This window comes from Nycticebus coucang, chromosome 15 (genome assembly GCF_027406575.1).
Source record: "Nycticebus coucang isolate mNycCou1 chromosome 15, mNycCou1.pri, whole genome shotgun sequence".
NCBI classification, from domain to species: domain Eukaryota; kingdom Metazoa; phylum Chordata; class Mammalia; order Primates; family Lorisidae; genus Nycticebus; species Nycticebus coucang.
In genome coordinates this window covers 70,308,193-70,326,046 of record NC_069794.1, presented here as the reverse complement: position 1 = coordinate 70,326,046, position 17,854 = coordinate 70,308,193, and the positions used below count along the sequence as shown (strand labels likewise).

The following is a 17,854-nucleotide window of genomic DNA, read 5'->3' as shown; positions in this document are numbered from 1 at the left end:
GGCTATTCCCTGTGGTGAATCTTGTGCTTTACATTGTACTAAATTACCTGTCCTTCTCCATCTTTTTCTCTGCCTGTAGTGATTATTTTCTGCTCCCTAAATTTAGTTTAAAGTTTTAATTCAATATCCCTGTCTTTTCAACACATTTCTATATTTCTGTTTGCTTTAACAAGAAGTGATTTATTTTTACTTTTAGTTTTTGGGGAGACAGGATCTCTGTCACCTGGGCTGGAGTGCAGTGGTGTTGTCTTTGTTCACTGCAACCTAACACCTCTGAGCTCAAGTGATCCTCCTGCCTTAGCCTTCCAAGCAGCTGGGACTACAGGTACCCACCATAACAGCTGGCTGATTTTTATATTTTTACTGGAGAACCGACAAGACCAATTCTTACCAGTCTGGTCTTGAACTCATGAGCTCAAAGGATTATTCTCCCTTGGCCTCCCAGAGTGTTAGGATTATAAGCATAAACTGTGATTGACCTCTATTTTGTTTTCCCTTTGATTATAGATCTTTTATGTGTTCTATACCCTCATTTAATTCTCATATACTCATTTAATTCTCATCAAATTCCAAGCAGCAGGTTTTCATTCTCCCTAACCAGGTTCAGTGGCCTTTTGTCATTCTTACTTCTCAAAAAGCTTTCCTCTTTGTATTTTTCTGTTTTGATTCTGTGTTTGTGTCCTTGAATTTTTTTCTTTCCACATTTTTTGTATTCTTCTATTTCTTAACTTTACAAAGGTGCCTTGCCCCTGTTCTTTCTGTAACGTCCTTTCGGCTGTTATTAACTGTGGAATTCTAATATCTGAATATCATGATCTTTAGTTTAATGAGTTTCATATTTATTTTTCTTTAATAGTTGTCAGTAATGAGTTACCTTCTTAATAAGAGGATTAGAAAAAGTTCTACTACATTATCATACCAGCACTCACATTCTAAAGTCTGTCTTGAGCCTGTAATCTTAGCACTCTGGGAGACTGAGGCAGATGGATTGCTTGAGCTCAGAAATTCAAGACCAGCCAGAAAAAGAGTGAGACCTCATCTCTACTAAAAATGGAAAAAACTAGCCAGGTGTGGTGATAGGTGCCTGTAGTCCCAGCTACCTAGGAGGCTGAGGCAAGAGGATTGCTTGAATTCAAGAATTTGAGGTTGCTGTGAGCTGTAATGACATCAAGGCACTCTACCAAGGGTGACGGAATGAGACTCTGTGTCCAAAAAAAAGGTATATGTCTTGTATGTTATACAGAGGGGTGGAATTGTAGCTGCATGCAAGAATTGCATGTCTGCAGAGTGGCCTGTGATTAGTTGCACCCAATAGAGTACAGTGCCCTTGCAACAACTCTATTGTTTCAGAGTAGGACCTGTAGACCAATACTTGCAGTAGCCGTGATGGAGCCTTCATCATTTACCTTGACACATGCCTTTTACTTTTAATTCATCTCTACATATCAGAGTTCCAGTCTTACTTGTTTCCAGCTTCCATTAGGTTGAATGGCCTATTATCCTTTCAGCTCATACAAAAGTGAATTCATTGTTTAAAATCTAATGCCAAAGGGGCAAGAGGCAAAAGTCTGCCTGTTCACCTTTATACTCTGAACTTCTGGCAGGATTTGTCGCATGGTAGAAATACTTTAATTTTTTGTCAAATGAATGAATGAATGAAAAACACCCTACCACCCTATCCCAAATCCAGCACAATTTCTGTCCTTGGCCCCATCACTCTTTAAGCCACCCTAGATTTTTTTTTTCTTTTTAAACAAAGTTTTACTTTGTTACCCTCGGTAGAGTGCTATGGCCTCAGAGCTCACAGCAACCTCAACCTCTTAGGCTCAAACGATTCTTTTGCCTCAGTCTCCAGAGTAGCTGAGACTTACAGGTGCCTACCACAACGCCTGGCTATTTTTAGAGATGGGATCTCATTCTTGCTCTGGTTGGTCTCGAACTCTTGAGCTCAGGCAAACCCACCCACCTTGGCCTCCCAGGGTGGTAGGATTACAGGTGTGAGTCACCATGCCCAGCCTGCCACCCTAGATGAAAAACTGACATTTCATGGCTCGACTACCGTAGCACAGTGGTTACAGCACCAGCCATATACACCAAGGCTGGGGGGTTCGAATCCAGCCCAGGCCAGCTAAAACAACAATAACAGCTGCAACAAAAAAATAACAAAATAGCCGGGTGTTGTGGCAGGTGCCTGTAGTCCTAGCTACTGGGAGGCTTGAGGCAAGGGAATCACTTAAGCCCAAGAGTTTGAGGTTGCTGTAAGCCAAGATGCCACGGCACTCTACCGAGGGTGACATAGTGAGACTCTGTCTCAAAAAAAATAAAACCCTGAAATTTTAGCTTGGTGCCTGTAGCTCAGTGGTTAGGGTGCCAGCCATATACAGGGTTGTGGTGGTGGTGGTGGTGGGGCGCTGCCAGATTGGAACCCAGCCTGGGCCTGCTAAACAACAATGACAACTACAACAATAACAAAATAGCTGGGCGTTATGGTGGGCACCTGTAGACCCAGCTACCTGGGAGGTTGAGGCAAGAGAATGGCTGAAACCCAAGAGTTTGAGGTTGCTATGAGCTGTGATTCCACGGCACTCTACCAAAGGCAACAACGTGAGACTGTGTCTCAAAAAAAAAAGAAAGAAAACTACAACTTCCTTTGATTGCTGCTTTTACTTCATTTCAGTTTACTCAGTCATCAGGTCTTATCTTTGTTCAGGGTCTATTTTTTTTTTTTTGAGACAGAGTCTCACTTTGTCACCTTTGGTATAGTGCCGTGGCGTCACAGCTCGCAGCAACCTCCAGCTCTTGGGTTTAGGTGATTCTCTTGCCTCAGCCTCCCAAGTAGCTGGGACTACAGGCACCTGCCACAATGCCCGGCTATTTTTTTTGTTGCACCAGGGCTGGGTTTGAACCCGCCACCCTTGGTATTTGGGGCAGCACCTTACTCACTGAGCCACAGGCACTGCCCCATTTGGTTTAATCCCATCTCAGAGCCCTAGTTAATTTCACAGATCCTGCCACATCAGAATGTTGAATGAAGGCGGTATAGAGGAAAGGGAAAATAAGACACTCAGCTTTTTGTCTTGGTCTTACCACTCCTTTAGCCTTACAACTTTGGATAGTGTACTTTTTCTTAAGTTTTTGGAGTGTTTTTAACCTTTTGACTGCGAACAGTGACGATAGGCGTTCAAACAAGATGTTCGTTTGGTGAGAACAATGCCTTTAGGAGTTCAGTAGAAGATGTTTGTCCACAATCCATTTACTAGGTATCTACCCAGAAGAAAAAAAAATCATTTTATCATAAGGACATTTGCACTCAAATGTTTATCACAGTTCAATTCGCAATAGCTAAGATGTGAAATCAACCTAAGTGCCCATCAACCGGTAAATGGATTAATAAACTGTGGTATAAGTATACCATGGAATACTACTCACCCACAAAGAGGGAGTGGCCAGACACAGTGGCTCACGCCTGTAATCCTAGCACTCTAGCAGGCTGAGGCAGGTGGATTGCCTGAGCTCAGCTCACAAATTAGAGGCCAGCCTGAACAAGAAGGAGACCCTGTCTCTAAAAATAACCAAGCATTGTGGTGGGTGCCTGTAGTCCCAGCTACTCAGGAGGCTGAGGCAAGAGAATCAATCACTTGAGTCCAAGAGTTTGAGTTTGCTGTGAGCTATGATGCCACAGCACTCTACTGAGGGTGACAGAGTGAGACTCTGTCTCAAAAAAAAAAAGTTTACATCTTTTGTATTAATCTTTTTTTTTTTTTTTTTTTTTGGTTTTTGGCCAGGGCTGGGTTTGAACCCACCACCTCTGGCATATGGGACCAGTGCCCTACTCCTTGAGCCACAGGTGCCACCCACTTCTGTATTAATCTTAATGGAGTTCAAGAACATTCTTTTTAGTAAAGTATCACAAGAATGAAAAAGCGTATTCAAAGCCAGTAAATGAACAAATACCCACACAAGAAAAAAACATAATTAATATCAAGTGGAGGGGAAGGAGGACACGAGGAGAGAGGAGGATTGATGTGCTCCGACCTAATGGGCACAATGTAAGAGTATGTGGCACACCTCCTGGGCACAGCTACAACTCTGACTTTACTTAACAAACACAAACAATGTAAACTAATTGTTTGTATCCCACATATCAATCTGAAATTTAAAAAAAAAGTTTGGTGTGAACAACGCCTATAGGTGTTCATTTTGCAAACAAAAGCTTGACTATGCGTTATTGGTGTGTTACCTGACTTGAGTCTGTAATTATCTTACAGTTTATTCTCAGCATTTTTCACAGTTGTGCCTGAAGTAATTTGTACAAATAGTGGATTCGTATGGGAGTATATGTAAACATGGAGTATGACAAATTCAAGGAGTCATCTAGTTCAGAAGATTTGCCATTGTTGGAGAATTTGGATATAGAGGTAGCTTTAAAAATACTTCTCACAAGAAACGTTAACTATCAAGTACCTCAGAAACTGATTTGGAAAACGAAAGTATAGAACCTCAGCAACTTCAATGGAGAGAAAATTTGAATCTAAAAATATATGATTTTAATGTCAACATTTCAGGAATAAAAGTCAATATTCGGCTTGGCACCTGAGCTGGTGGTTTCGAATCCAGCCTGGGCCTGCCAAACAACAATGATGGCTGCAACAAAAAATAGCTGGGCGTTGGGGAGGGTGCCTGTTGTCCCAGCTACTTGGGAGGCGGAGGCAGGAGAATCACTTGAGCCTAGGAGTTGGAGGTTGCTGTTAGCTGTGATGCCACGGCCCTCTACCCAGGGCAACAGCTTGAGGCTCTGTTTCAAAAAAAAAGTCAGTATTCATTACAGATCATCAGTTTTAGTAGTCTTTTAGCCATTCTTCTCAGAACATCTGGTTAATCATATTATACAACTCTGGAGGAAGAAGTATTTCTGATAACCATAGATTTCATCTCACTGAAAGGCATTTTTCATCAAAGTATAGCAGTCCCAGGGGGCACCCATAGCTCAGTGGTTAGGGCATCAGCCACATGCATCAGGGCTGGTGGGTTCAAACCCAGCCCATCCCTGCTAAACAACAACAAAAAATAGCTGTGCCTTGCGGTGGGTGCCAGTAGTCCCAGCTACCAGGGAGGCTGAGACAAGAGAGTCTCTTGAGCCCAAGAGTCTGAGGTTGCTGTGAGCTGTGACACTATGGCACTCTACAGAGGGTGACAAAGTGAGACTGTCTCAATTAAAAAAAAGTATAGCAGTCCAAAAGGAATATGGCAAAACTCCCACAGGAGATGTGTTGCTTGCACAAAACAAAAAGCAAAGCAAAACCCAATATCAGCGCATAGTATGTTATGTTGAATTATGCATGGAACCGTGTTTTGAGTTGTACCATACAAAAAAAGGATTATTGGGCTGGGCGTTCTTGTTCAAACCTGTAATCCCAGCACTTGGGAGGCCAAGGTAGGTGGATTGCCTGAGACCAGCCTGAGCCAGAGTGAGACCCTGTCTCTAAAAAATAGCTGGGCGTTGTGTTGGGTGCCTGTAGTCCCAGCTCCTAGGGAGGCATAGGCAAGAGAATCAGTTGCTTGAGCCCAAGAGTTTGAGGTTGCTGTGAGCTATAATACCACAGCACTCTACCAGGGGTGACAAAATGAGACTCTGTCTTGAAAAATAAAAAAGGATTATTAAATTTTTATTGATGGCAGACCTTATCATTTCATATTAATCTTTTGTTTGCATATTACTTTTTAAATAAACATGAAATATTAAACTGAAACCAATTTTATTGATTCAAATCTAATGTTTCTGAGTGAATTATTTTGATTAGTAAGAATCCAAAAGAACATCCTATAGTGTGGCGTGTATCCTAAAGGGTTTTGGAATCGGTGTATACCTCAGTTGAAAAGTTTCGTTTCTGACTTGGGAGGCTGAGGCAGGAGAATCGCCTAAGCCCAGGAGTTGGAGGTTGCTGTGAGCTGTGTGACGCCACGGCACTCTACCGGAGGGCAATAAAGTGCAACTCTGTCTCTACAAAAAAAAAAAAAAAAAAAAGAAAAGTTTCGTTTCTGAGCACGCCACAGTCAAGGGATTAATCTGTGTGGAGAGATTAAACCAGGAAATCTCTAAAGTCTTCTTTCTACATGAAAAGGTTTTACCTCTCTAGTGCCTATACCAGGCAAGGTATTACAGAAGGCCCTCAATAAAATTGATTTAATAAGTGGACATTTCTGTAAATTTCTTTTGTTCTAAAATTTTCATTAAAATTATATAAGAATTACCTGCCCATGATTTAAAAAAAATTTTTAGGAGCACCAAATAGTGAGTCTACCCCTCATCTTTGGCACCACTTCCCAGAAGCTACCTTTTTTTGTGTACCTATCAGAAATGTGTCATACATGACTGAATATTGCAAAACTGACATACACTTAGCATATTTTAAAAATTAGAGTGGATGGATATTAATCAATACAATTTGATTACCTGGATAGAGCTTTTTCTCATCTCTAGTTTCTAACATTGCTTCAAAATATACTTTGTCTCTCTCTTACGTATATTAATTCACATCTGGAAGGTACATGCATTGGGATATGGTATATAGAAGCATAGATACAAAAAAAAAGTTCTTTTCCTTTTGGAGATGAAAACTTACTATTGTATACTGTAGTCCTAGCTACTTGGGAGGTGGAGGCAGGAGAATCACTTGAGCCTAGGAGTGATATGTATTGTATGATTTGCCTCTTTTTTCCATTTAATGTGTTTGCATTTTTGTGTTCTAGGGTTGTCAAAACCCAATTTTATATTATTTTTTATTTATTTATTTTTTTTTTTGTGGAGAAAGGAGTTTTGCTCTGTTGTCCGGGCTAGAGTGCCATGGCATCATCCTTGCCTCACAGCAACCTCAAACTTCTGGGCTGACGTGATTTTCCTCCATCAACCTGAGCAGCTGGGACTACAGACATGCACCACCAAGCCAGGCATGCACCCCCACACCTGGATAATTTTTCTGTTTTTTGTAGAAATGGGATCACGTTTCTTGCTCAGGATGGTCTCAAACTCCTGAGGGATCTTCCTGCCACAGCCTTTTAGAATGCTAATTATAGGTGTAAGCCACCACACTCGGCCTGACTTCAATTTTTCTCTTTGTGTGGGGTAGGGATAGGAGATAAAAAGTTTTCTTTTTTTTTTATTTAATTAAATTTTTTTTTTTTTTTTTTTTTGCGACAGAGTCTCACTTTGTCTCCCTTAGTAGTGTCATGGCATCACAGCTCACAGCAACCTGAAACTCTTGGGCTCAAATGATTCTCTTGCCTTAGCTTCCCTAGTAGCTGCGATTACAGGTACCACCATTTTTTTTTTAAGAGACAAGGTCTCGCTCAGGCTCGGGCTGGTCTCAAACTCGTGAGCTCAAGCATTCCACTTGCCTCACCCTCCCAGAGTGCTAGGATTACAGGTGTGAGCCACTGTGCCCGGCCAAAGTTTTGTTTTGTTTTGTTTTTTTAAATAAAGTTATTTCAGAATTTCAAACACAAAATTCATAAGATGTCTTCAAGTACAAGTTTTGTTACTATCGTAGGCATTATTGTATAATAGGAAAAAATCACTGGATTTAGGACTTAGTAAATATAAATTCTGGTCTATTCTATTGTTTACCATGGTATTTGATATTGTATGACTCTTATTTGCCTTGGGTCTTTTTCATCTGAAACGTGGAAGGCAAACTACATTCCTTTTTTTTTTTTTTTTTTTTTTTTTGAGACACCTTTTCACTTGGTCACCCTTGGTAGAGTGCCATCTTAGCTCACAGCAACCTCAAAATCTTGGGTTCAAGCAATTCTCTTGCATCAGCCTCCTAGGTAGCTAGGAACTACAGGCAGCTACCTGCCACAATGCCCAGCTATTTTTAGAGATAGGGGGTCTCACTCTGGCTCAGGTCAGTCTCGAACTCATGAGCTTAGGCAATCCACTCACCTCAACCTTCCAAAGTGCTGGGATTATAGGCGTGAGCCACCATGCCCAGCGGCAAACTACATTATTGATTTTCTGTTCTATCTCTTGATGTTTTCATTTGAAAAGCTACTTAGTACATTTTGGCATTATTTTAAAATTAACTGTCAATTACCCAATTGTTTATTAGAAAAGTAAAGGTAAGTTTGATAGTTAAGCTTGTGCATGTATATCCTTCAACATGTTCCTTTTTCTTCTTTTATACAGCTATCAGATACTGTGAAAAATGTCAGTTGATTAAACCTGATCGGGCACATCATTGCTCAGCATGTGACACGTAAGTGTTACTAATTTGCTTTCATTTAAACCTTACACTGGAAATTAGTGACGGAAGAACAAAAGGGGAAGAAACACTTGTATGTTTTATGGTTAGCAAAAAACACTTTATCCTTTCCCATTATTTGCTATGTACACAGGGCTAATGGAAATATTATGTAAACTAGAATATACCCAGAAGTAATCTTTGATAATAATTTCCATATCAGTTGATAGAATTTTCTTTAACTTGAAATATGCTTTCTGTGCTTGTGCTTGGTAAGTCTACAATATTGATGAGCAGTATTAATAACCGCCTTGAGAAAGATAACTGGATTAAAAAGGCCATAATGACAGATTTTTTTTTTTTTTTTTTTGTAGAGACAAAGTCTCACTTTACTGCCCTCGGTAGAGTGCCGTGGCGTCACACGGCTCACAGCAACCTCCAGCTCTTGGGCTTACGCGATTCTCTTGCCTCAGCCTCCCAAGCAGCTGGGACTACAGGCGCCCGCCACAACGCCCAGCCATTTTTTTGGTGCAGTTTGGCCGGGGCTGGGTTTGAACCCACCACCCTCGATATATGGGGCCGCCCAATGACAGATTTTTTATTTATATTGATACTGGTATTAAAACCTAACAAAACTACCAAAGGAATTTTATTATTATATTTAATTACCATCTGTGACATTTCTCCCAGAAAATTTTGAAAAAAATTTGAATCTGTGTGCATGTGAGAAAGTAATATGTTGAAGGAAAGATCACTATTTGGGGGATCCCAACTAAACCTTGATTTTTAACCAAACAAGCTACTTAACTTTCTGGGTATTAGATTACTCGTTTGTTATATTATTTGAGATAATCCATGGTCTAACTTTATACAAGTATAGAATATGTGTATTAGCAGGAAGGCAAATTTTGAGTTTTGTATTGTTATTCCTTAAATACAGTCTGCTTATCTATGAGGTAAAATTTTCCATAAAGTATGTGGAAAAAATAATCATTTTCAAGCCCATCACTGTTAATATTTTGAGTTTTTTGCTTCTAAAGTTTTATTTTTATGACCTACATGTGTTTAAAATAACATAGGGATCATTTGTATTCCATTTAATCTCCAACATACCAATTATTGTACATGAGATCTCAATATTAGAATGTCATTTGATGTTGTCAAATGGAACTGAATATGCTTAACTGAATTCTCAGAATAAAAAAACATGAAAGTACTTGTGGAAGTACAAGAATTATCCCTAATTTAATGTTTCTGAGTTTATTCTTACAAAATTTAGTTATAAAGAGAAAATTTTAAGTCAAAAGAAAATTATGAGAAATTAAAATTAGGGGAAATTTTTTGCATAGATTTTCTTATGCTTATTTGTTTCTTAGATGTGTTCTTAAGATGGATCATCACTGTCCTTGGTATGTATAAAAAACAGAAAATTGCATGAGGGGGTCAGGAGGTGGGAAGGAGAGAATTTAAGAGTAACTTATTTCGGAGTTCATAAATTTTGAAGGACAATTTACTCATAGATTTTTAGATTGATCTGTTTATAGTCATATATAATATACATGTATATTTATATTATATGTACCTATTATTTATGTTTTCCTTTAAAAAATCTCCTGTTTTTATTAACCCAAATAATTATTAATAATTAACATTAAAATTCTACATTCCTCTTCAAATTTTTTTTTTTATCTACGATACAGTCTCCCTCTTGCCCAGTAGAGTATAGTGACACCATTATAGCTCACTGCAACTTCAAACTCCTGGACTCAAGCTATCCTCTTGCCTCAGCCTGTTAAGTAGCTGGGACTGTAGGTGTGTGCCACCATACCTAGCTAATTGTTGCTTAGGCTGGTGTCAAATTCCTGGGCTCAAACTATCCTCCTGCTTCAGCTCCCACAGTGGTGGGATTACAGACATGAGCCAGCAGATCGAGCCTTCCTTATAAAATCTATAATTATAGATGTGTGTTTTTAATATACATCTATAGTTATAACACTACTCTCAACTTTCCAAATGACCCATTTCCAAGTAATAATTACGTTTTTTGATTGTTTTGTTATTTTTTTATTATGGTAAAAAACACGTAACATAAAATTTACCATCTTAACCATTTTTAATTGTATAGTTCAGTGTTGTTATGTATATTTACATTATTGTGCAATCAGTCTTTAGAACTTTTTTGTCTTGCAAAACTCCGTTCATCTCAAACAACTCCCTTCCCTTCCTTCCCCCCTCCCCCCCATGCCCCCTTGGCAACTCCCATTCTGTAATCTCTTTCTGTGAATATGTAATTTGTCTTATTTTTATAGTGTGACTTTCTTTATTCTTCCAGGGTGAATAACTGTGTGGGATTTTCTAATTACAAATTCTTCCTGCTGTTTTTATTATATTCCTTATTATATTGCCTTTTCGTGGCAGTAACAGTATTAGAGTACTTTATAAAATTTTGGACGGTAAGTCTTTTTTCTATCTTAAAGCATGTATTTAAGACTTTTTAGATGCTATATTCCTAAAGAATTATTTCATTCTTTATTACAAGTAGATATAGTTTATTTTAATTGTACTAATTGAATTTGTAATAGATTTGATAGTGCTACAATTTACCTTCATTACATGTTTATTTGTAAATGAATGTATATTAAGCAGGAACTAGCGGGCTTCTTTTAGTGATCCAAATTCTTTTTAGGCACACTGTAGCAAAGACATACCAATTTTAGAGAAATAATTGCTTTCCTTGGAATTGGTGAGACTTATGGACGGTAGTTTTCCAATAAGAAATGTGACGTTCTGGTGCGGCCTGTTGCTCAGTGGGTAGGGCACTGGCCACATGTACTAGGGCTGGTGGGTTTGAGCCTGGCCCGGGCCAGCTAAACAACAATGACAACTGCAAAAAAAAAAAATAGCTGGGTGTTGTGGCGGGTACTCTAGTCCCAGCTACTAGCGAGGCTGAGGCAGGAGAATCATTTGAGCCCAGGAATTGGAGGTTGCTGTGAGCTGCGACACCATGGCACTCTACCGAGGCTGACATAGTGAGACTCTGTCTCAAAAAAAAAAGAAAGAAATGTGACATTCTGAGCCTCAGACAACTAATGTAGTTCTGTCTCTATAGGTTTTAGCACACTTCTAAAGGGATACAGCTGAAAACAATTAGATATCTAATCAGCAGGGGTCTAGTTAACCTATACTATATTTATACAAAGGAATGTGGTACTGCTTAAGAAAGAACAGTAATTTCCATATGACAAATTATGTGAGGTGATCTTTGAAATCTATTATGTAAAGAAACAAGGCGCAAAAGAATGGATAAAGTATGCTACCATTTCTGTAACAAAACAACAGGCAAGTATAAATTTGTTATTTTATTTCTTCTGTGGAAAAATATATTTGAAAATTCCGACAGTGATTGCCTCTGGAAAGGGCAGTTAGGAAGAAAGATATGCATTTTAGTTATCCTTTGAATTTTGTATACCATATACAAACAGTAATCTATTCAATTGTCGTTTTGTTCAAGAAATCTAATGATTTCCTCCTTTATCTCTTCTTTGACCCAGCTATTGTTTAGCAATAGGCTGTTTAGAGTCCAAGACTGTGTGTGAGGATGAGTTTCTGTTGGCATTGAGTTCTACTTTTATTCCATTGTGGTCCATAAAGATACAAAGTATAATTTTTGTTTTTTAAAAATTATTGAGACTGGCTCAGTGCCTGTAGCACAGTGGTTACTGCGCCAGCCACATACACCAAGGGGGGCAGGTTCGAACCCAGCCCAGGCCAGCTAAACAACTGCAACAACGAAAAAATAGCCAGCCATTGTGGCAGGTGCCTGTAGTCCCAACTACTTGGGAAGCAGAGGCAAGAAAATCGCTTAAGCCGAAGACTTGGAGGTTGCTGTGAGCTGTGACACCATGGCACTTTACTGAGGGTGACATAGTGAGATTCTGTCTCAAAAAATAAATAAATAAAATTTGTTGAGGTTTGATTTATGACCTAGGATGTGATCAGTATTGGAGAATGACACATGAGCTGGTGAGAAGAACATATATTCAATAGTACTGGGGTAAAATATTCTGTGGATGTCTGGTAAGCCTAGTTATACTAGAGTCATGTTTGAGTCCATTGTTTCTTTATTTAGTTCTGCTTGGGTGATCTGTACAGTTCTGTCAGTGAGGTATTGAATTCTTGGCTATGGTGATGGTGTTGGTTTTTATATTGTTCAGATCAAGTAGGGTTTATTTTATAAATCTGGGAGTATTTATGTTAGTTACATACATGTTTAGAATTGAAATGTCCTCTTGTTGTATTAGTCCCTTGACCAATACATAGTTTCCATCTTTATCTTTCTTTAGTTATTGTGGTGGTGGGTTTTTTTTTTTTTTTTTTTTTTTTTTTGATACAGAGTCTCAAGCTGTCACCCTGGGTGGAGTACCATGGCGTCACAACTCATAGCAACCTCAAACTCTTGAGCTTAAGCAATTCTCTTGTCTCAGCTTCCCAAGTAACTTGGGACTACAGGCACCCGCCACAACGCCCAGCTATTTTTTTGTTGCAGTTGTCATTGTTGTTTAGCAGGCCCGGGCCAGGTTTGAACCCACCAGCTTCAATGTATGTTGCTGGCGCCCTACCCACTGACCTACAGGTGCCGCCCAACCCAGCTAGTTTTTCTGTTTTAGTAGGAATCTTGCTTTTGCTTAGGGTAGTCTCTAACTCCTGAGCTCAGGCGATTCACTAGCCTCGGCCTCCCAGAATGCTAGGATTACAGGTGTGAGCTACAGCTCCCAACCTTACTTTTGTTTTAAAGTTAATTTTATCTGCAAAGAGGATTGCTATGCACACTTTGTTTGGTTTTCATTAGCCTGTAATATTGTTTTCCAGCCCTTCACCCTGAGTCTTGATATGTCCTTGGAAGTTAGATGTGTTTCCTGAAGACAGTTAATACTTAATTTGTACTTTTTTATCTAGTCAGTCAGTCTGTGTGTCTTGAGTGGAGAATTCAAGCCCTTTACATTTATTGAGAGAATTTATAAGTAGGGTAGAGTTTGTTCATCTTTTTATTTGGAAGACTATTATTTTATCACTTAGGCCATTCTGGAAGCTAGGCTTTGTCCTTTAGTTTCCAGTTATCTTGTCTTTCTATTTGTCCATTGTGTTGGTCTGTGTATAGTATAGGTCTAAGTACTTCCTGTAGGTCTGGTCTTGTAGTAGCAAATTTCCTCAATGTTTGCTTGTTGGCAAAAGATTTGATTTCTCCATCAAAGATGAAACTTTTTGCCAGATACAGAATCCTAGGATGGCAGTTGTTTTGTTTGAGAATATTGAAAATGGGAGCCCACTGTCTTCCGGTTTGTAAAGTTTTACCTGAGATCCTGGTGGGTTTTCTCTTGTAGGGGACCTGTTGCTTATACCTGTCTGCTTACAGAATTTCTTCTTTCGTTTTGACTTTGGCCAGATTAATTCCAGTGTGTCTACCATGAGATGCTCTGTTTGCACTGAGGTGGCCCAGGGTTTGAAATCCATCTGGTAGGTGATTGTCTGAGTCTACAGCAACATTAGAGAAATTTTCAGCTGTAATATCTTTGATTTAGGCTTCCATGCTGTTGGGACTCTCTTCATCTCCTTCAGGGATTCCTATAATTCGTATGTTGGTATTGTACAGTCCCATAGCTCTCTAAGAGATTGCTCTGCTTTTGCACTCTTCTTCAGTGCCACTTTAAATGAGTGGGTTAGCTCAAGAGCCTTATCTTCGAGTTCTGAGATTCTTTCTTCTCCATGGTTTAATCTGAAACCTTTTTTTTTTTTTTTTTTTTTTTGAGACGGAGTCTCTATTGTGCTTGATAGAGTGCTACGATGTCATAACTCACAGCATTCTCAAACTCTTGGGCTCAAGAGATCTTCTTGCCTCAGCCTCCCGAGTAGCTGGAACAACAGGCACCTATCACAATGCCTGGCTATTTTTTTCTTCCTATAGAGATGGAGTCTCACTCTTGCACTCTTGTTTAGAATGGTCTTGAACTCCTAAGCCCAAGCAATCCACCTGCCTTGCCTCCCAGAACACTAGGATTACAGACTAGCCTGGCCACCCTGATATTGAAACTTTCTATTACATTTTGAAACTCCCTGAATGACTCCTTTAAAATTTTCTTTTTTCTTTTTTTTTTTTTTGCAGTTTTTTGGCCGGGGCTGGGTTTGAACCCGCCACCTCTGGCATACGGGGCCGGTGCCCTACTCCTTTGAGCCATAGGCACCGCCCAACTCCTTCAAATTTTATAGCTCCTTTTTACCATTTCTAATTATGTCTAAGTCCTTGGAAACCTTGTCCTGTCTTTTGTTAAATTCTTGGGTCAATTTTTGGATTTCCTTTTCCTGGTGTTACACTATTCCTTCAATTCCCTTCATCATTTTTACTATCCATATTCTGAATTCTCTGTCATTTCTATAATTTCTTTGTAGTCTTCATCTTCTCAGGTAGCTACATTGTCATCCCATGTGGGAAATGATCTGACCTCGTTCTTCATGATGCCAGTGATTTTTTTTGTCGGTGCTTTCTCTTGTGTGTTTTCTTCTTTGACTCTGGGTATGTTCTACCAATAGCACTGCCTGGAACAGCTCCTCTGGGATCTTGCTTTTATTTGAACCTCTTGGTTTTTACAAAGGAAATTCTTTGGTTCTGAAGTGTTTTGCAAGGTCGGCTATGGGATGCACCCTAACTAGCGTATGAACAGTCTTCTCTAATAGAGGCTAGACAGGTTTTATATCCAAGTTGACACTCTCTGGTGGCAAGTGGGGCCTGGCCAAGCCTGGCTGCTGCAAGATCTAAGTATTTTAAGTACTGCCGTGGAGAAGGGATTTGCAGGTGTGGTTGGAGTGACTCCTTGACCTAATCTGTATGGTTGTGATCCGAATGTTGATCACTTTTAGTCAAGAAAAGGTGTGTTCTCTGTCCTCTAGTAATCTATTAAAAACAGATAACATAGTTTGAAAATTCTTAGGTATGGAAGTATGTTTGTTTTTTTTTTTTTGAGACAGAGCCTCAAGCCGTCGTCCTGGGTAAAGTACTGTGACATCACAGCTCATAGCAACCTCCAGCTCTTGGGCTTAAGCAATTCTTTTGCCTCGGCCTCCCGAGTAGCTGGAACTACAGGTGCCCACCACAACGCCCAGCTCTTTTTGGTTGTAGTTGCCCTTGGTGTTTGGCAGGCCCAGGCTGGATTCAAACCCGCCAGCTCTGGTGTATGTGGCTGGCGCCTTAGCTGCTTGAGTTACAGGTGCCGAGCCTGCAAGTATGTATTTTGGGGAGAAAGACTACCAACCATTTTGAAAGTAACTGCCTCTTATAAATAGAGCAAAGAGGCTTGGCACCCGTAGCACAGAGGTTACGGCACCAGCCACATGCAGGAGGCTGGCAGATTTGAGCCCAGCCTGGGCCAGCTAACCAACAATGACAACAGCAAAAAAAAAAAAAAAAAAGCCAGGTGTTGTGGCGGGCACTTGTAGTTCCAGCTACTTGGGAGGCTGAGGCAAGAGAATTGCTTAAGCCCAAGAGTTGGAGGTTGCTGTGAACTGTGATGCCACGGCACTCTACCGAGGGCGACGTCATAAAACCCTGTCTCAAAAAAAACAAAAGAGTGGAGAATCACTGTTTCTCATTAATAGCTTTTTAGCATTATTTTATTTTTTCCATGCATGTTTCATTTTGATAAAATTTAGAAATAATTTAAACATAAATGAAAATTCTCTTGTCCATCATTTAAACACTGTCTCTAAGTTTCAGGATTATAGTTATCTATTTTCTTTTTCCCTTCCATCCCTGTCAGCTCCCTTAAATAAATATATTCTCTGTTCTTAGCTATCTCTCTTTTGCCTCTCTCTAATGTGTTTCTGGGTGGTCATGTGGGTCCCTGCGGTGTTCACAATAACTCAGCCTACCCCCCAGGTTCCACTCATTATTTATTGAATCATCAGAAATGATAAAGATCATAAAAATCAGGATGTCTCATAATGAGAATAAAATCTACAAATCATTAATTGCCAGGCTAAAAAAATTAATCTCATCTTTGTGTTATTGTCATTCCATTATAAAACTTATAATCAGGGTAGTATGCTAGGAAAAAATGTTAGCTTTGATTACATGTAAATGCCATGTATGTATTTGTTAAATATTTGCCATAATCTAATCTCTATAGGATTTTTCTCTCATTTATTAATATATCTCTATCACTAAGAATATTGGCTGACATATAGTATGTGTCCTATAAATATTGACTGAAAGAATAGCCAGTCAAGATACTTAAACTTGATAGCTGGGCATTGTGGTGGGTGCCTGTGTTCCCAGCTATTCGGGAGGCTGTGAGGCAAGAGAATCACTTAAGCCCAAGAGTTTGAGGTTGCTGTGAGCTCAACTCCAGGGCAACTAAGTGAGAAAAAGAAAAAGATACGTTAGATTTTTTTTTTTTTTTTTTTTTTTTTGAGACAGAGTCTTACATTGTCGCCCTGGGTAGAGTGCTGTTGTGTCACAGCTCACAAACCTCCAACTCCAGGCCTTAAGCAATTTTCTTGCCTCAGCCTCCCAAGTAGCTGGGACTACAGGCACCTGCCACAGCACCCGGCTATTTTTTGTTGCAGCTATTATTGTTATTTAATAGCTGGCCTGGGCTGGGTTTGAACCCGCCATCCTCGTGTATGTGGCTGATGCCGTAACCACTGTGCTATGGGCACTGAGCCAATTTTTTTTTTCCTTTTATCTTTAAAATTTAGAGTAGTACTTTACAGGATTGATGTGAAGATTAAATTAAGTGGTATAGGTTGTTGATACATGGAAAGCATTCAATAAGTGTTTTGGAGGCCAGGCACAGTAGCTCAGGCCTATAATCCCAGCACTCTGAAAAGCCAACACAGGTGGATTGCTTGAGCTCAGGAGTTCAAGATTAGCCTGAGCAAGAGCAAGACCTCCATCTCTACTAAAAATAGAAAAAACGAGCCAGAGTGGTGGTGGACCCTGTAGTCCCAGCTACTCAGGAGGCTGAAGCAAGAGGATCATTTGAGCTCAAGAGTTTGAAGTTGCTGGGAGCCATGATGAAGCTGCTGTACTCTACCAGAGTGAGAATGAGACTCTGTCTCAAAAAAAAAAAGGGGAGGGGGGCCGGGTACAGTAGCTCATGCCTGTAATCCTAGCACTCTGGGAGGCTGAGGTAGGTGGATTGCCTGAGGTCAAGATTTTCAGATCAGCCTGAGCAAGAGTGAGACCCCATCTCTAAAAATAGACGGGCACTGTGGTAGGCACCTGTAGTCCTAGCTACTTGGGAGACTGAGGCAAGAGGATCAATGGAGCCCAAGAGTTTGAGGTTGCTATAAGCTGTGACGCCATGGTACTCTACCAAGGGCAAAAAAAATGATACCCTATCTCAACAACAAAAAAAAGAAATAGGTTTTTTTGATTTTGTTTTTTTCAATTAATAGTGCTCAGATTATTCCTTCTCCTAATATCATAGACTTTTTTCTTAAATTTTGTTTTTTTTTTTTGGCATTCTTCTATTTGTTTTGTTTTGGACAGAATCTCACTCTGTTACCTGGGCTACAGTGCAATGCTTTCAGCATAACTCATTGCAGCCTCAACTTCCTAG

The 17,854-nt window shown here is 39.7% G+C and overlaps 1 protein-coding gene across 8 annotated transcripts in view; it reads left to right on the top strand.

Annotated features, from left to right (window-relative positions):
- The window catches only part of ZDHHC20 (zinc finger DHHC-type palmitoyltransferase 20), an 85,976-nt gene that overhangs the window by 41,513 nt on the left and 26,609 nt on the right, over positions 1–17,854 (top strand). For all 8 annotated transcript variants that reach the window (XM_053563693.1, XM_053563694.1, XM_053563696.1 and 5 more), the window contains exons 5-7: positions 8,186–8,255; positions 9,617–9,649; positions 10,573–10,693. In XM_053563693.1, the coding sequence (XP_053419668.1) occupies positions 8,186–8,255; positions 9,617–9,649; positions 10,573–10,693 (224 nt within the window). The remainder of the gene's footprint in view (positions 1–8,185; positions 8,256–9,616; positions 9,650–10,572; positions 10,694–17,854) is intronic.